The 16615-nt window shown below is 45.7% G+C and overlaps 1 protein-coding gene across 1 annotated transcript in view; it reads right to left on the bottom strand.

The window, feature by feature from the left end:
* The window catches only part of SMU1 (SMU1 DNA replication regulator and spliceosomal factor), a 399226-nt gene extending 387338 nt beyond the window's left edge, over window positions 1–11888 (bottom strand). The window contains 2 exon segments of the mRNA XM_030194333.1: window positions 1327–1537; window positions 11757–11888. Of these exon segments, the coding sequence (XP_030050193.1) occupies window positions 1327–1537; window positions 11757–11782 (237 nt within the window). The 5' untranslated portion in view covers window positions 11783–11888.
* Between the last annotated feature and the right edge of the window lie 4727 nt (window positions 11889–16615).

Below are 16615 nucleotides of genomic sequence, written 5' to 3'. Positions count from 1 at the left end.
TATATGCCTTCAAAGTGGGCACCACCAGCCACAACACCCCTGCTTCAACTGGCAAAAGCACAGGAGCCACCCCAGGCAGAATTTTTCCAGAAGCTGATGAAGCTATGTCCACACCTGCTGGGAGATAGAGAAATACTGAAGGCAGATGGAGCTAGCCGTCCATAGAGCACTATGATTTTTCAGTGTTCTCTATCTCCACATGCTGGTAGGCGGACATAACCCATCAGTTAATGGATTCATCTGCTACTGATGACAAACAATTATTTATTACCAAGGCTACTGATGGTCCGAGTATAAAACACATGATTAACAAAATACAACAGAAATCTCACTGGTCTGTGCTACAACTTGTTAAGCATAAAGAGTTATGGATTTGATATACTACCTTTCTGTGGTAATAAGTGATTATATTTATTATATGCAGGTACTTGTGCAAATAATTAAAAATCTACTTATATTTTACTCATGCATACATACTTGCGTTAAAAATTTTTAATGAGATTAACAGCTACATCATCTCGGTCTCTTTTTCCTGCACCAGGATCATCCTGTATTAACCAGTTTGTCTCCCTAACTTCCCCACCCCAACAACTAACTGAAGGCAGGAAAATGCAGAGACACTGTTGACCCTACTAGTCCCAGAAACAGAAATGCCATTTAGCTCTGATGTCACTTTGTGTTCCTGGGACCAGCAGAAGTGCACACTGGAAAATGTCCTTGTGTCTACCTGCCTTTAAGTTAGTAATTGCTGCTGTCACCAGTGCAGAACAGGAGAAGCAGCAGCCCAGCAACCATGTAAATAAACAAGGGAGAGAGGAAAGGAGACAGACGAGGCAATACAGAATGATAGCGAGTGGTTGTTGGTGGGGAGGGGGAGGAGCTAGTTGGGTTAATGCTGGATGGTGAGGAAGCAAAGAGAGAGATTAGGTCCTTGATGGCATGGTAAAGGGAACAAAAAGAGTAGAAAAGTCAACAAAAGTAACCACTCTGGGAGTCTATGAAAGGAGATCCCAGATGGTGCAAATAAAAGTTTTTTTCTGGATATTTGCCTGTCCTTTCAGAGACTCCCAGAGCAGTTACTTTTGTTGACTTCTCTACTCTTTTTGCTGTCCTTGGATCTCCGAAGAGGCGTTTTTCTGTTTTTGGCATGGTAAAGGGAACAGTTAACCTCTCATGCTATCAGGATTACTATACAACATCTCATCGCCCTCTCTCTCTGTCCCCCACACTTTACATATTTTCACACCCAGTCCCCCAAACAGACATGCATGCATTTGCAAATAGAAGAGGGGGAAAAGTGAACTTTTAAACTTTTTTTTTTTTTACCTGTTCATAGAGATCAATCAGGGTTTTATCTGGCAGTTTCAACGACTGTATAGCCTGTAGTACTGTGTCCCAATGTCCACTATTAATATCTGCTACAAAACTATCTATACTGTCCACAGTATTCAAAGACACAGTGGTTTCTTCCTGCAACGTGGCTAAAGTCCGATGCAAACTGTTCTCCTTCAGGTACTGCATTATGAGACGAACAACACTACAAAAAAAAAAAAAAAAGGGGGAAATCAAAAGTACCATACCATCAACCATTTTGCCCTGATGCTATTGTATTATTTGAAAGGCAGTATAACTATTGCAAATTAATCAAGGCGGTTTACAATAAATTGGAAAAAGTGGATCACATTAAACACACTAAAAGACTAATTTTCAAAGCATATAAACTTACAAAATTAGGTTACCACAGGACTTATTTAAAAAGCACTTAGAGTCAGGATTACTGACAATGAATATTCATGAGAGAGATTTGCATATGGTGGAGGCAGTGCATGCAAATGTCTCTCATGGATATTCATTGTAGATATCCTGAACACCTGACTGCCTGGGGTGCCTCCAGGGCAGGTTTGGGAACCACTAGGCATTCATACAATAGTAGCCACTGCCCACAATTTGCTAATTGTCACATGTTCTTTGCTTAAGTTTCCCTTCACAGTCCTTTCTTCAACAGCATTGGATTTCTGCTGTTCGACAAAGATTTTGTCCATTCACGTACTGCAGTTTTGTGCTCAAAGCACTTCAGGGAAGAGGACTTTGACAGAAGCATCTTTTTAGTTCATTTGCATGAAGGTGCTGTGCCAAGTATATTTGATGCTTTTCCATTTTATCTTCGAACAGCCCAAAAGACCCAAAAACCTCCAAAGTTACAATCATCTAATATACCATCCAAACCAAATAATGAAATACACTTGCCACTTCAGAAACAGCTCTGTTAAATAATCCAGATACATCTCTATTATCTAACACACCACCCATACCAAATCCTGATAATAAAATACACTTGCCACTTCCTAAACCTGCCACTTCAGAGACACTTCTGTTAAATAATCCAGATACATCCCGATCATCTTATACAGCACCCATACCAAATCCTGATAACGAAATATACATGCAGCTTCCTGAACCTGCCATCACTGTTTCATTATTGCTACCAAGTATTTAGGGCACATGCCTTAAAACAAATTGTTTAATTTGTTTAAGTAGACCTTATGTGTACATGGTACTGCTTGTTAAACTCGAAGGCAAAACCTAAGCGTGGTTGAACAATTTGGTATAAACTGTGTTGTGAAACGTTTTGGGTCCAACTGATCTGTACATCTGTTGTGTTATTTTGTCAGCTGGAAACAGTCGGGTGGGCTTATAGGGAGGGAGGAGAAAGGTTCTTGGGGTATGTTCTCTGTAAAAGCTTTTATTGTGCCATGGTGGATGGTTTACTGTTTTTTCTTGTTCTGTATGAGGCCAACATCTTGTGTTTTTAATAAAGATGATTAAAACAAAAAATAAGTCTTGGATGTCTCACTGTATTTCCAGTTTTGGCACAGTATAAGTCATCACAAGAACAAAATATAAGAAAACCAATGGACTGCATTAGGGGCTTATAGCCAATTTAGTTATGTTTAAACAAAAGAGATCTGAATGAAACAAAATATTTATTTTTATTTTGAATTATAAAACCACTTGCTCCTGAAATATGTTCAAAACAGAATAATCCATTTGTATATCTAAAAGGTAAACCTCTATAACACAGATGAAGATGTGATTCCATGTGCCTCAATGAAAGGTAAAATTAGTCCTTACCTGATCATTCTTTCCATTAGTCCCAACAGATCAATCCCGAGACTTGTGGGTTATGTCCCTGTACAAGCAGGTGGAGATAGAGAGAACTTCAGAGGTTTACTATATGTAGTCATGTAAAGCCACCTTAACTTCAGAAGGAAGAAGAAATCTAAAAGTAAGACCTCTCCTGCCTGCCTAAAGCCCATGAAAGCTCCTCAACCACTCCTGCGGGAGGGTAACAAAAGAAGGTAAAATTAGTTTTTACCCAATAAATTTCTTTCCATTAGTCCCAACATATCAATACAGAGACTTGTGGGTTATGTCCCTCTGCTAGCAGGTAGAGATAGGGAGAACTTCTGAGGTTCACTCAATGTGGTCATATGCTGCCACCTAAACCTCAGTATTGTCGCTACCAGATGGGTGTGGCCTATCAAACCATGAGCCCATCATTACTCTCCTGTATTCATATGAATGAACCAAATCCTACAACCGCTACAGCGGGAGGAACTCATGCAGCTCAAAGCAAGCAAAAAGAAGCACTCCACTCAAAGTCGAAAATACAACAAGAAACCTAGAACAACCAAACAGAAACAAGAAAACTACAGAGCAGGCCTCTGGATTGATCTGTCGGGACTAATATAAAGAAACTTACCAGGTAAGAACTAATTTTACATTTCATAGCATCCCACAGATCAATCCAGAGACTTGTGAGATGTACCCAAGCAGTCCTCAAGTAGGGTGGGACACAGAGATCCCAGCTCCAGGACAGAGGCCCCAAATACGGCGTCGGCCCATGCTGCCTCGTCCAGACGATAGTGCTTCAAAAAGGCATGTACAGACGACCAAGTCGCTGACCTGCAAATCTCCACTGAGATCAAACACAACTCAGTCGCCGAAGTCGCTTGCTCCCTAGTGGAATGTACTCGCACCCAAAAAGGTGGGGTCTTCCCCGATGAGATGCACACCGAAGAAATGGCCTCCCGTAGCCATCGGACCACCGTGGCCTTTGAAGCCAGCTCTCCCTTCTTATGACCAGCGAAGAGAAAAGATGATCCGAGTGGCGAAAGTCATTTGTGACCTCCAAGTAGTGGAGAAGCACCCGCCGCACATCTAGGCACCACAAGGCCTGAAACTCCGAAGGGTAATCCTCCCTGCGAAATGTCGGAAGAAAGAGCTGCTGATTCAGATGAAAACGCAACACAATCTTAGGCAAAAAAGATGGAACCGTCCAAAGTGAAACTCCTACTTCGGTAAAGCGGAGGAAAAGGTCCCTACAGGATAAGGCCTGTAGCTCCAAGACTCTTTTCATCAACGTAATAGCTACCAAGAACACTGTCTTCAGTCAGGTCTTTCAAAGAAATGTACCAAGGGCTCAAAGGGAGGTTGCTGAAAGGCTCGCAGAATCAGATTAAGAGTCCATGTGGGAATTACGGGAAGGCGCGGTGAATGCAGATGATTCACTCCATGCAGGAAACAATGTTCGGATGGGATGCCAGTGAGGACCCATGAAGGCGTCCCCAAAAACATGCCAAAGCCGTGACCTGAACTTTTAGAGAGGTCAATGACAAACATTTGTCAAGACCGTCCTGCAAAAAAAGCCAGGATGTTGCTCACCGATGCCAACCAAGCCGAAAGGCTCTCCGTCACACACCTAGATTCGAAAGCCTGCCAGACCTTTGCGTATGCAGTAGAAGTGGATCGCTTCCTAGCCTGCAACATAGTGGCATAATGAAAAAGTTTGTGCTTGACATTGAGTTCTTTTTTTTTCAGATTTTTTACAACAATTTTCAAGGTTATACTCTTGATCCAGAAAAGCGTGATAGCATTTCAACAAATATAAAAGAAGGAACCATTATAATAATAAGCTTAATTTCCAACACAAGTCCACAAATTTTGGGATCCATGGTGTTAATTACAGGAAAATCAAGGAAAAAAGTTACAAAGGTTAACCAGCACCTAGATGGACAGTAAATTAAATATTAAATTAAACACCAGTTCTTTGCTAAGCTATAAATGATGACAAATGTGAAGGGGTCCATAAAAACATATTTAAATGAATTTAATCGAATGATGCATTTTATTTGAGGAAACCTCAAATAAAATACTCTCCTCCAAGTTGTAAGATGGCAGGTTTTAATAATAATTGTTTTTGTCTTGTCTGGGTTTCTTTCGAGATATCAGGAAATAAGTTTATTTTTAGGCCCAGGAACAATTTATCCTGGTTCCTAAAAAACAACCGAAAAAGCCATTGCTTATCAGGAATCAATGCTATAGTAGCCACTAATGTGGCTGCTTCAGCTTGTTCTATTTCGGAAGTCTCCAAAAAAGCAGTCAAATCTAAGGGTTCCTTTTTCTCTTGTTGAGACGATTCCTTCTGTGGAATATAGTACACCTGGTTGAAGGGTGGTAAGTTTGCCTGCGGAATTTCCCATATTTCACGAAGATATCTCTTTAACATATCTATTGGTTTCACCAATTTAATCTTTGGAAAGTTTATAAATCTCAAATTATTATTTCTCATAAAGTTATCATATGTTTCTGCTTTTCTTCGTTAGAGATATCTTTCAAAATCACAGCTTGCAGATTTCCCATATCTGTAACAGTTTTTTCAATAGTTTCCTGTTTTTCATTCAAAAGTTTTACATTCACTTCAGTTTTTAACATCTTCTGTTCAATTTCAGCTACATTCTGAGAGATATCTTTCAAAATCACAGCTTGCAAATTTCCCATATCTGTAACAGTTTTTTCAATAGTTTCCTGTTTTTCATTCAAAAGTTTTACATTCACTTCAGTTTTTAACATCTTCTGTTCAATTTCAGCTACATTCTGAGATATAGAATTAGTTTTTTAGTTAAAGGATAATATGAATTGAGAAATCAAGTCCCAAAGAGAATCTAGAGTTACCTCTGCCGGCTTCTCCAACATTTTTAGAGGAATAATACCTGCATGTTCTGGATCCTTCGATTGCTCCATTCCTTGTTTCCTGTTACCAGTCCAACAAAACTGCTTACCTCGAGAGACCGAGATTGTCCCTCGGGTTCCCCCTCAAGTTGTACTAGAGCTTCATTCGAGGGTATACCGCTCTTTGGCGACAGTCCCATCGAGTCCAATATGAGGGAGCTAGCCAGTTGCGGCTGCGGAGTTCATTGATCGGGGCTCAAGGTGATATCATGCCCCAAGGACGCCGATATTCCCTGTATTGCATCGGGGCCTTTTAGGGGTCCGCCTTCGATCTGTTGAATCTGTCGCGGAGTGTTCACGAATCTGACCAGGTACTGAGGAAAGTGGATATGAAACTTGGGCAGCCGTCCTTCGTCTTTTTGGCATTTCGATTAGCAAGTAACCGTGAGCTCCTCTCTCTCACTAAGTGCTGGCGGCCATCTTGGATCCCTTGACATTGAGTTCTGCTTAAGTATTGTTATCACATTTAATGTTTCTTGAAAAGTACATAATGAAGTATTGTTATCGTAGTTCATGCTCTCTTGAAAGTACATAATGGGACTCCCATATGGATATTTAGTGTTTCTTGAAAATACATAATGATTGTTATCAGAGTTCATGCTCTCTTGAAAGTACATAATGGACTCCCAGGACAGGAATTGATAGCATTAATACATTAAATGATGAAGTAATTTGTACTAAATGGAATAACAACATGCTTAGGGCTAAGGATGATGTTTCACATGAATGTCTGGAAACCTGTCCAGTTCCTGGGGATGCATTAAGAAACTGTCATAACCTTAAATACATGTCAGCCTTATTCAATTAAATGATGAGATCATGTTTATTGGTCAATATAAAATAATTTTTGAAAAAGGTTGGTTTTCAGTTCTTTTCTGAACTGTAGATAAATTGGTGATGCTTCTTATGGCTTTGGGTATTGAGTTCCATCATTTGGAGCCCAGGTAGCTAAACCTGGCCAAGTAGATAGTCTTGTATCAGGTTTAATATAGAATATGGATCAGTTCAAAAAAGCTTTAAAAACTAATTTCTTTCTTCAGGCTTTTGTTTCCTTTGATGTATGATATTATTTTAAAAAACCGTGTGAATTTAATTTGCAGTTTTATTTTAACAGTAATATAGCAATCTATATTAATAAATCCCACCTTGAACGTTCTGAAGCTCACTCCAAGGCAAAGAAGCACAAAAATCCTGTAGTCTTCATAGGCTAGGACCAGTCACCCTCACTCATAGACCCGCCCTCAGCCACGCCCCATCTGTACATAAAACGCTACCTCAACATTCTGAAGACATAGTAACATAGTAGATGACGGCAGAAAAAGACCTGCATGGTCCATCTAGTCTGCCCAAGAAGATAAATTCATATGTGCTACTTTTTTATTTGTACTGTCCTCTTCAGTGCACAGACCGTATAAGTCTGGCCAGCCCTATCCCCGCCTCCCAACCACCAACCCCGCCTCCCAACCACCAGCTCTGGCACAGACCGTATAAGTCTGCCCAGCACTATCCCTGCCACCCACCACCGGCTCTGGCACAGACCTTATAAGTCTGCCCAGCACTATCCCTGCCTCCCAACCAGGGAGTGTGTACAATGTCTGACACATAGTGTGTGTGTGTGTGTGGGGGGGGGGGGGGGGGGGTTGTAAAATACAGCTGTCCTGGAGGGGCAAACATGAAGAGATTATCTATGACCCACACAACATTCACACTAGATCCTTAGCTCTATTTATAGGGACTCTGGGTAGAGGAGGATCTTGGGGATCATGGGTTACGTTTTCCTAAGTATACCTGCTGAAGCCATCCGCAAAATCCCTAAACAGTTCGTAAGTTCATGGTGGTGAAGCCATCCAACTCACCATGTCTCTCTGCCCCGCCCTCGAGGGCGGAACACAGAAAGTAAAGGGATCCATAAAGGCACCCCTACCAACTGGCAACCCCCTCCAACAAACGACCCAAGTAGGGGGAGTGTTTCCGTACTCCTCCCCCTGCCTAGGAATCGCTACAGACTGCTGGCAAACTCCCCAACCACACGACCACAAAAGCCACCCGCAAACCCCCCCCCCCCGCACACACAAACACACAAAAAACACAAACACGCAAATACAAACGCAAACACGCAAATACAAACGCACACATAAACACACACGCAAATGCACAAACACACACACACACGCAAATACAAACACACACACAAACACACAAACACACACGCAAATACAAATACAAACACACACACAAACACATACACACACATAAACACACACAAACGCAAACACACACACAAACACATACATACAGACACAAACGCAAACATACACACAACCACACACACAAATGCACAAACACACAAACGCAAACACACACGCAAACGCAAACACACATACACAAAAACACACACACACATACAAAAACACACACAGACAAACACACACACACACATAACACACACACACACACACAAACACACACACAAAAAAACACACACACACACAAAAACAGCCTCGACGGTGCACCTCTAAGTGCCCCCCCCCCGCTGCTTCGCAACAACAACCCATGCAACGGGGCATCAGAAAGCCCCTACCCCCTTCCCTCCTCGCCGCATCACCCAACCCCTCCCCCGCAGCTTCACCAAGCCCCTCCCCCACACACAGACCGCCCCGCCACCCGCGACCGCTAATACAAACTCTGTCCGGTGTCTGCAGCCGCTCCTCCTCTCCCCTCAACGTCAGTGCCCCTGCCGGAAGACCCCGGAGAAACGCCGAGATGTCAGAGGGGAGAGGAGGAGCGCATGCTGAGACTTCAGCCAATGTGAGATGCTTCTCAACGGAGGTGTGTTTTAGGAGGATTTTTTTTGTTTGTTTGTTTTCTTTATGTACGGGCTGCTGCTGCTGAATAGCAGAAGCAGCAGCCGCCGGACACAGTTTGTATTAGCAGTTGCGGGTGGTGAGGGGGTTGATGAGGGGGGAGGGGCTTGGTGATGTGCCACGGTGGGGGGGGGTCAGGTGATGCGCAAGGGGGGACAAGGGGCTTTCTTTGGGTGCTGCGCCGGCTGGGGGGGAAGGGGGGTCTCGCTGGACATGGGTGGCTGGAAGGAAGCAGGGGGAGGGGAGGGTCACTGCACATGGGTGGCTGCAGGGGGGGCAGGGAACAGGGAGATAGGGATGGGGCTCCACACACCACATGGGTGCCTGCAAGGGGGACAGGGGATACAGGACGGACACTGCAGGGCTGGCAGGGGGACAGAAGGGTTGGTGGTCATCAGGGGGGACAGGTGGGTCGATGGACATGGCTGGCCACAGGGGAGGAACAGGGAAAAAGGAGAGGAGCGTCCTCAGACATGGGTGGCTGCACAGGAGAGGAGGGTCGCTGGACATGGGTAGCTGCAGGGGGGGGCAGGGGGACAGAAGGGTCGCTGGACATGGCTGGCCGCAGGGGGGACAGGGGAGAGAGGAGGGACGCTGCACATGCGTGCCTGCAGGGAGACAGGAGGGATGCTGAGGGGGGGGCTGAGACCACATTGGTGGCTGCAGGGGGAGCAGGGGAGACAGGAAGGACGCAGCAGGGGGAGAGGAGGGTTGATGGGCATGGGTGGCTGCAGGGGGATGCTGGACATGGGTGGCTGCAGGGGAAACACGGGGAGAGGAGGGTCGCTGCACATGCCTGGCTGCAAGGGGGCAGGGGAGAGGGAGGGGGTTCCTCACACCACACACGCAGTCACTCATTCTCTGTCTGCCACATACACTCTCACTCACACACTCACTGTCTTTGTCCCTCTCTCTCACACAGTGTCACACAGAAACACAAACACTGTCTCTCACACACTCTCTCTCTCTCGCACAAACACATACACTCTGTCTCTCTCTCTCGCATTCTCTCTCTGACACACACGCTCCATCTCTCACACACGCTCTTTCTGAAACATACACTCCAAGGAAAACCTTGCTATCGCCCGTTTCATTTCTAACAGAAACGGGCCTTTTTTACTAGTTTTTGTATAGTTTGTTGATCAAATAAATAATTTTTATTGTTTAGTTATTATATACTTTGTATTTGGCATGTTCCCCGCTTAGATTTTTATAGATATATCGGGTTATAAAGTTTTACTATTATTATTAATGCAGTTTGGTAGGTTTACTAACAGTTATACAGTACAGCTACAAAGATAGGATCCGTATAGAAGATGGTGGAGGTGGAGCTTGATCAGTCTTCTACCCGACCCTTTTGGAAAGTTGCACACATTGCACACATTAATTTGTAACAACAGTATTAACATTTAGTTGGATTATATATAGTCAGCGGAGGCTGTAGTAATACTGACTTTTCTCTCTACATTTTACATAGTAGTAACATAGTAGATGAGGCGGGCGGTGCTGGGTCATGTATTCGCTAAGCCTGAACAAGTGTCCCCATTACATGAAAGATTGGGCATTGTTCCATTGACCTCTGCCTGATCCTGGACTTAGTAACATAGTAGATGTCTGCCCAACAAGACAACTCATGTGTGCTACTTTTTGTGTATACTCTACTTTGATTTGTACCTGTGCTCTTCAGGGCACAGACCGTATAAGTCTGCCCAGCACTATCCCCGCCTCCCAACCACCGGCTCTGGCATAGACCGTATAAGTCTGCCCAGCACTGTCCCCGCCTCCCACCACCGGCTCTGGCATAGACCGTATAAGTCTGCCCAGCACTGTCCCCGCCTCCCACCACCGGCTCTGGCACAGACCGTATAAGTCTGCCCAACACCATCCCCGCCTCCCACCACCGGCTCTGACACAGAGCGTATAAGTCTGCCCAGCACTATCCCTGCCTCCCACCGCCGGCTCTGGCACAGAGCGTATAAGTCTGCCCAGCACTATCTCCGCCTCCCAACCTCCAGCCCCGCCTCCGCTATGCAATCTCTGTTAAGCTCCTGAGGATCCATTCCTTCTAAACAGGATTCCTTTATGTTTATCCCATGCATGTTTGAATTCCGTTACCGTTTTCATCTCCACCACCTCCCGCGGGAGAGCATTCCAAGCATCCACCACTCTCTCCGTGAAGAAATACTTCCTGACATTTTTCTTTAGTCTGCCCCCCCTTTTGGTCTCAAATATACACAGTCGTACCTAAACATACTTTTACAGTTACAAATACTTGGCAATGTTCAACTCTCTGGTGTGCTGATGGGAGTCGTGCAGCCCTTATCTCAAGATTTCTTACAGAATTCTATTTTAAATCAATATGAGGGTGGGAGGATAACACCGTATACAACACAAAACACACGCTGGATTTCAAGAAAAAAAAAAAGGTTCTGTGCAGGGAACTGACATTAAACAAATCCCTAAATAAAATATTAGAACAACCATGTACATTTTTTAAAATCTAGATTCACAAAGCTCCACGTAATCGGACACGAGTTGGAGGAACAATTTTTAAAGGGGGAAAAAACATGAGCAGCAAACTTGCTATTTATTGGATGACCTGAGAACGACTGAAGAGGGCAGTCATCAGATTCCTCGCCAATATCGTCCTCCCACATACATTCTGCATTAATTAATCGCCCCATAAACTAGTCCTATGATAGAAAGCCATAAAGCCCCTCATGCAACCACCTCAGAACTCATTTTGTCTCCGCCCTCTCTGTACCGAACAATAATTTAGCAGGGAAGACAACGGGAACAAGGGAGGGGAAAAAAACTTACTCCGAGGACTCAATCTCTATCGACATCGTGATGAAGACAATCGATCGATACCCGTCCAACAACGACAATCCCAGAAACCTCCACGACGTATACGTACCACCTCTCCGCTTCACGCGCTCACTTCACTTCCTGTTTACGCACTCTTGTCGCACTTCATTTACGCGTCTGTGCAAGGCGGTTTGATCGAGAGCAGGAGGCGGCATGACGTCAAAAAGTTGACGCAATTTAGGATGATCTCTGTTTCCCCTTCTCCCGCGCAGCCGTAGTTCTGCTGCGTACGCTCAAAACAAAGCAAACAAACCTACGAGCTGCTGTATCCACGTTGTCGTTCTTTATTGATGATAGTATAATAACGGGATAACTTTTCATAAGTAGAGTAGTAATCTAATCTAAACTTGCTCCTGCAACGTTCCAATGAGGTTACCCCGCCGGACGCCCCGGACATGCCCTCAAAAAGAGAGGACATGTCCGGGGAAATCCGGACGAATGGTAGCCGCTGCGACCATACCATCTGCTAACGTCACTCTCCCGCAGTAGAAGCCTGCTTGCCTGATGTCAGGAGATGGTTACCTCTATGAAAGACATTGGAACGTTGCAGGAGCAGCTTCAGCCCTTCCTCCACACACACCAACATCTCCACCCGGGGCCACCTCTCATGTCACTGCCCCTGGAGCAGACCCAGGAGGAGCGCAGCGACGTGAGAGGCGAGAGAAGCGGCTGCAGAGCCAACGGCCAATGCCTGATGGCTGCCTGCGGTGCCGTGCTTGCTTTTTAAAAACATTTTCAGTGCTTTAAATAGCTCTTTTTTTTTTACAGGCCACTGCTGCTCAACAGGAGCTGGCGCCGCATGTTTCATGGGAGACTTGGCAGGTCTGTGTTGGGTGGGCAGGCCTTTTTTACTAGTTTGTTATAGTAAAACGTGTTAAATTTGTACAGAGATTTATTTTCTCCTGGTAAGGGGCTGTGAGAAATATGTATATACTAGTAAAAAAAGGCCTGTTTCTGACACAAATGAAACTGGCACTAGCAAGGTTTTCCTTGGAGTGTGTATGTTTGAGAGAATGTGTGTGAGAGTGACTGTGTGAGAGAGAGAGTGAATGTGCGAGTGTGTGTGACAGAGAGTGAGTGTGGGTGCGAGTGTGTGAGAGAGAGAGTGTGTGTGCGATACACAGACTCTCTGTGAGACCGAGAGAGTGTATGAGATTGAGTGTTTGAGAGTAACTATGTGACACATAGAGAGTGAATGTGATACAGTGTGAGACATAGAGTGTGTGAGAGACAGTGTGTGAGAGGTACAGAGAGAAAGACACTGTGTGAGAGAGTGTGGGTGAGAGAGTATGTGTGTGACAGAGATATCTCCCCCCTCCCTCTCTGGTCTCATGACCCCCTCCCCCCTTCCCTCTCTGGTCTGAGGACCCCCTCCCTCTCCCCCCCCCTCTCAGGTCTCTGGACCCCTCCCCTCTGGTCTCAGGACCCCCTCCCAATGTCTCCCCTCTTTCTGCATCCTTCCATCCAGTGTCTCCTTTTTTACCGTATCCTTCCATCCAGCGTCTTCCCTCTTTCTCTCCCCATCCTTCCACCCATCTACCCTCTCTCCTAATCCTTCCATCTAATGTCTCTGTCCCCCTCCTTCTATCCAGTGTCTCTCTATCTCTCTACCCTTTTCTATTCAGTGTCCCTTCTCTCTCCACATCCTTCCAGTCTCTTTTCTTTCTCTCTGCATCCAGTCATCCATCTCCCCCTTTCTGTCCCCATCCTTCCATCTGTTTTCCCTCTTTCTCTCCCCATCCTTCCATCCGTCTACCCCCTCTCCCAATTCTTCCATCCCGTGTCTCTCTCTCTCTCTATCCCCTTCTTTCCATCCAGGCCCGCCCACCCAACACAGACCTGCTAAGTCTCCCATGAAACACGCGGCGCCAGCTCCCATTTCCAACCCTAGCTGACACCCGGGGCGGATCGCCAATGCGCCCCCCCCCCCGGGAGCAGCGCTACCCCCCCCCCCCCGGGTGCACGCCGCTGGGGGGGGGTGCCGCGGCACGCGCCTGTTGCCCTGTCTCCGAGTTCGCAATTCGCATGTTTTCACTGCGCCCTCTGAGTCTGCCCCGGAACAGGAAGTAACCTGTTCCGGGGCAGACTCAGAGGGAGCAGTGAACACATGCGAATTGCGAAATCGGACTGAGACCAGTACAAAAACAAAAATAACTATTTAAAGCACCAGAAATGTTTTTAAAAAGCAAGTGCGGCACCGCAGGCAGCCATCAGGCATTGGCTCTCGCCTCTCATGTCGCTGCAGTCTTCCGCGGTCTGCTCCAGGGGCAGTGACGTGAGAGGCGAACTCGGGGGGGGGGGGGCCCGGCCCAGCCCAGTCTCTCGGCGGCCCTGGGTGGAGATGTTGGTGCGTGTGGAGGAAGGGCTGAAGCTACTCCTGCAACATTCCAATGTCTCTCATAGAGGTAACCGTCTCCTGATGTCAGGCAAGCAGGCTTCTACTGCGGGAGAGTGACATCAGCAGACGGTTACGGTCGCAGGTAGCCTCATTGGAACGTTGCAGGAGCAAATTATTATATTAGACTAGTAAAAAAGGCCCGTTTCTGATGTAAATATAGAGAAGAAAAGAAGCTTTTACCTTGTGTCCCCCCCCCATCTTTCCTGGGAAGGGGGCATATTGCAGTGAGCAGGGAGACACAGAGGACAAGCTGAGAGCCAGCAACAATGCTAGCACCTTTTGTTAGAATGTTTAAAGTGTTTAGAATGCTCCAGCACTGCTATAAAACAAAGAACTCAGGTGTCCATAAATGCTAGATGTGTGTCAATAAAGTTTCAACAGTTTGTAACTGTGAGAGAAGGGCAGACTTGTTACCAACTTTCCGATTGGCTATCTGAGAGCACAGTACAAGGCTCCTGATTTGCTGTTTGAGAACTGGAAGTAGAGGAGGGGACAGAGTGAGAGTCAGCCAATAGGAGCCAGGATCTGCTAAGAGGCACGAATTTGGACCAATGGTGTGGCAGGAGGCAGTCTGGTCCTTAGATTGGCACGAATTTTGAGCCAATCCAGGGGCAGGAGGAGTGGAACAAAGAAGAAAAAAAAGTTTTACAGTGGAGAGGCACAGGAAGGCAATCGAGGCTACAGACAAAGGAAGGTGGCTGAAAGCATGGCCTGAGAGAAGAAATCGGACTCAGGCAGAGAGGGGCATGCTCAGGCAGGCTGGATGAGGATAAGATCCAATCAAGACAAGAAGAGGCAGCTGCAGGCTGATAGAGGACCCACTGATGAGCCCCAGATGAAGAGAGAACTGGTGAGTCCTGAAGGAAATACGGGCACTCAGGCAGAGAGAGCAGCAGAGGGGAAAGAGAAGGGGGTCTGGAGTGTGTTTGGAGCAGTGCAGAGCTGAAGAGAGAGAGAGAGCAGCTTGGTGAGGTCCCTGAATCCCAGAAGTCCCCCCAGGGCATCCCTCTGTGTGAGTGTTTGCCTGTCCAGAGAGGAGAAAGCCGGCTGTGAGACTGTCCTGTAAAGAAGAGGCTTATGGGAAGCAGCCCCACAAGAAGAGACAGAGAGACAGCCCCCCCCCTTGCACTGAGTGCCCAGACAAGAAAAGAAACTGCTTTTTGAGTGCCTGCCTCAGGAGGGATCTAGCCCAGAAGCTTGCTGGTTTGAGCATCCACAAAGAGCGGGAGAAGAGGCATCCCCCTGCACTGAGTGGCCAGACTAAAAGTGAACACTGTGTTTTTCTTGTTTATGCCTGCCTCCGGGGATCCAGACAAAAGCCTGCCTTGGGGAACAGCTGCCATGCCTATGCCTTGAGTCCTGTGAGTGCCTGCCTCTAGGGGAGTTAGTGTAGCCGCCCATCAGTAAGATTTGGGGTGGTTGTATAACAGAACAAAACAAAAAGGGGTCATGTTTTGGGCGGGTTAGATAGGAGTTTCCCCTGCTTATCTGTTTTATTTGAAGTTAGTTAGTCCACCAGTTCCACAGAAAGTCAAGGTTTTCCTTTTTTTAGTTTTTTTTGAGTCAGAATAGTAGGTATCGGGAGTCCCTGGACCAGTGGACTGACCTCCCCAACCGAAGAGACGTGGAAGTGAAGAAGACTAAGGTACCCAACGCAAGAAAGCAGCGATGCTAGCGAAGATTTGATATACCGGTAATATTATTGTGTGCACACAAATTGAAAACTATATATATCAGATGTGAGTACACTAATTAGTGCTGTGTACATGCGTGGGATGTTTTGGGTTACTGCAGATGTGGAGTTGGGGTCTTGATAGCTGTGATCCTTGATAACTGTGATTCTTGGTGACTGTAATTGTAGTTTTAAAAGTTTTTATTGCCTTTATTTCCTTTGTAACTTATCTCAAAGCATTTACCATCTTGCACTGAGTTTATTTAATACCATCAACCTGTAAAAATTGGTACCAACATTTAAGAAACATAACCAACAAGTGTTTCTATTTACTTTACCCTCTATCCCTTTTACCCTTTAATAAAACCTTTAATATTTTTTTCTTGCTAAATCCCTTGGTTGTGTGGAGTTTATTTGGGAACCCTATTTAAAACTGTGACACTCATATATTTATTTCTTCCATTATTCAAATTTACCTGCTCCACGACTAGGGGGTTTACACTGACACAAATGAAACGGGCGCTAGCAAGGTTTTCCTTGGAGTGTGTATGTTTGAGAGAATGTGTGTGAGAGTGACTGTGTAAGAGAGAGAGAGTGTGTGTGTGTGTGGGTGCGAGTGTGTCTGTGAGACAGTGTGTGAGAGACAGTATGTGTGAGACAGATAGAGTGTGAGAGTATGTGAGCGATACACAGACTCTCTGTGAGACTGAGAGAGTATATGAGATCGAGTGTTTGAGAGTG

The sequence above is a fragment of the Microcaecilia unicolor genome, chromosome 2 (assembly GCF_901765095.1).
Source record: "Microcaecilia unicolor chromosome 2, aMicUni1.1, whole genome shotgun sequence".
In the NCBI taxonomy this organism is placed as follows: domain Eukaryota; kingdom Metazoa; phylum Chordata; class Amphibia; order Gymnophiona; family Siphonopidae; genus Microcaecilia; species Microcaecilia unicolor.
The sequence above is the reverse complement of the archived record's forward strand: the minus strand, read 5'-3'. Positions and strand labels throughout refer to the sequence as shown.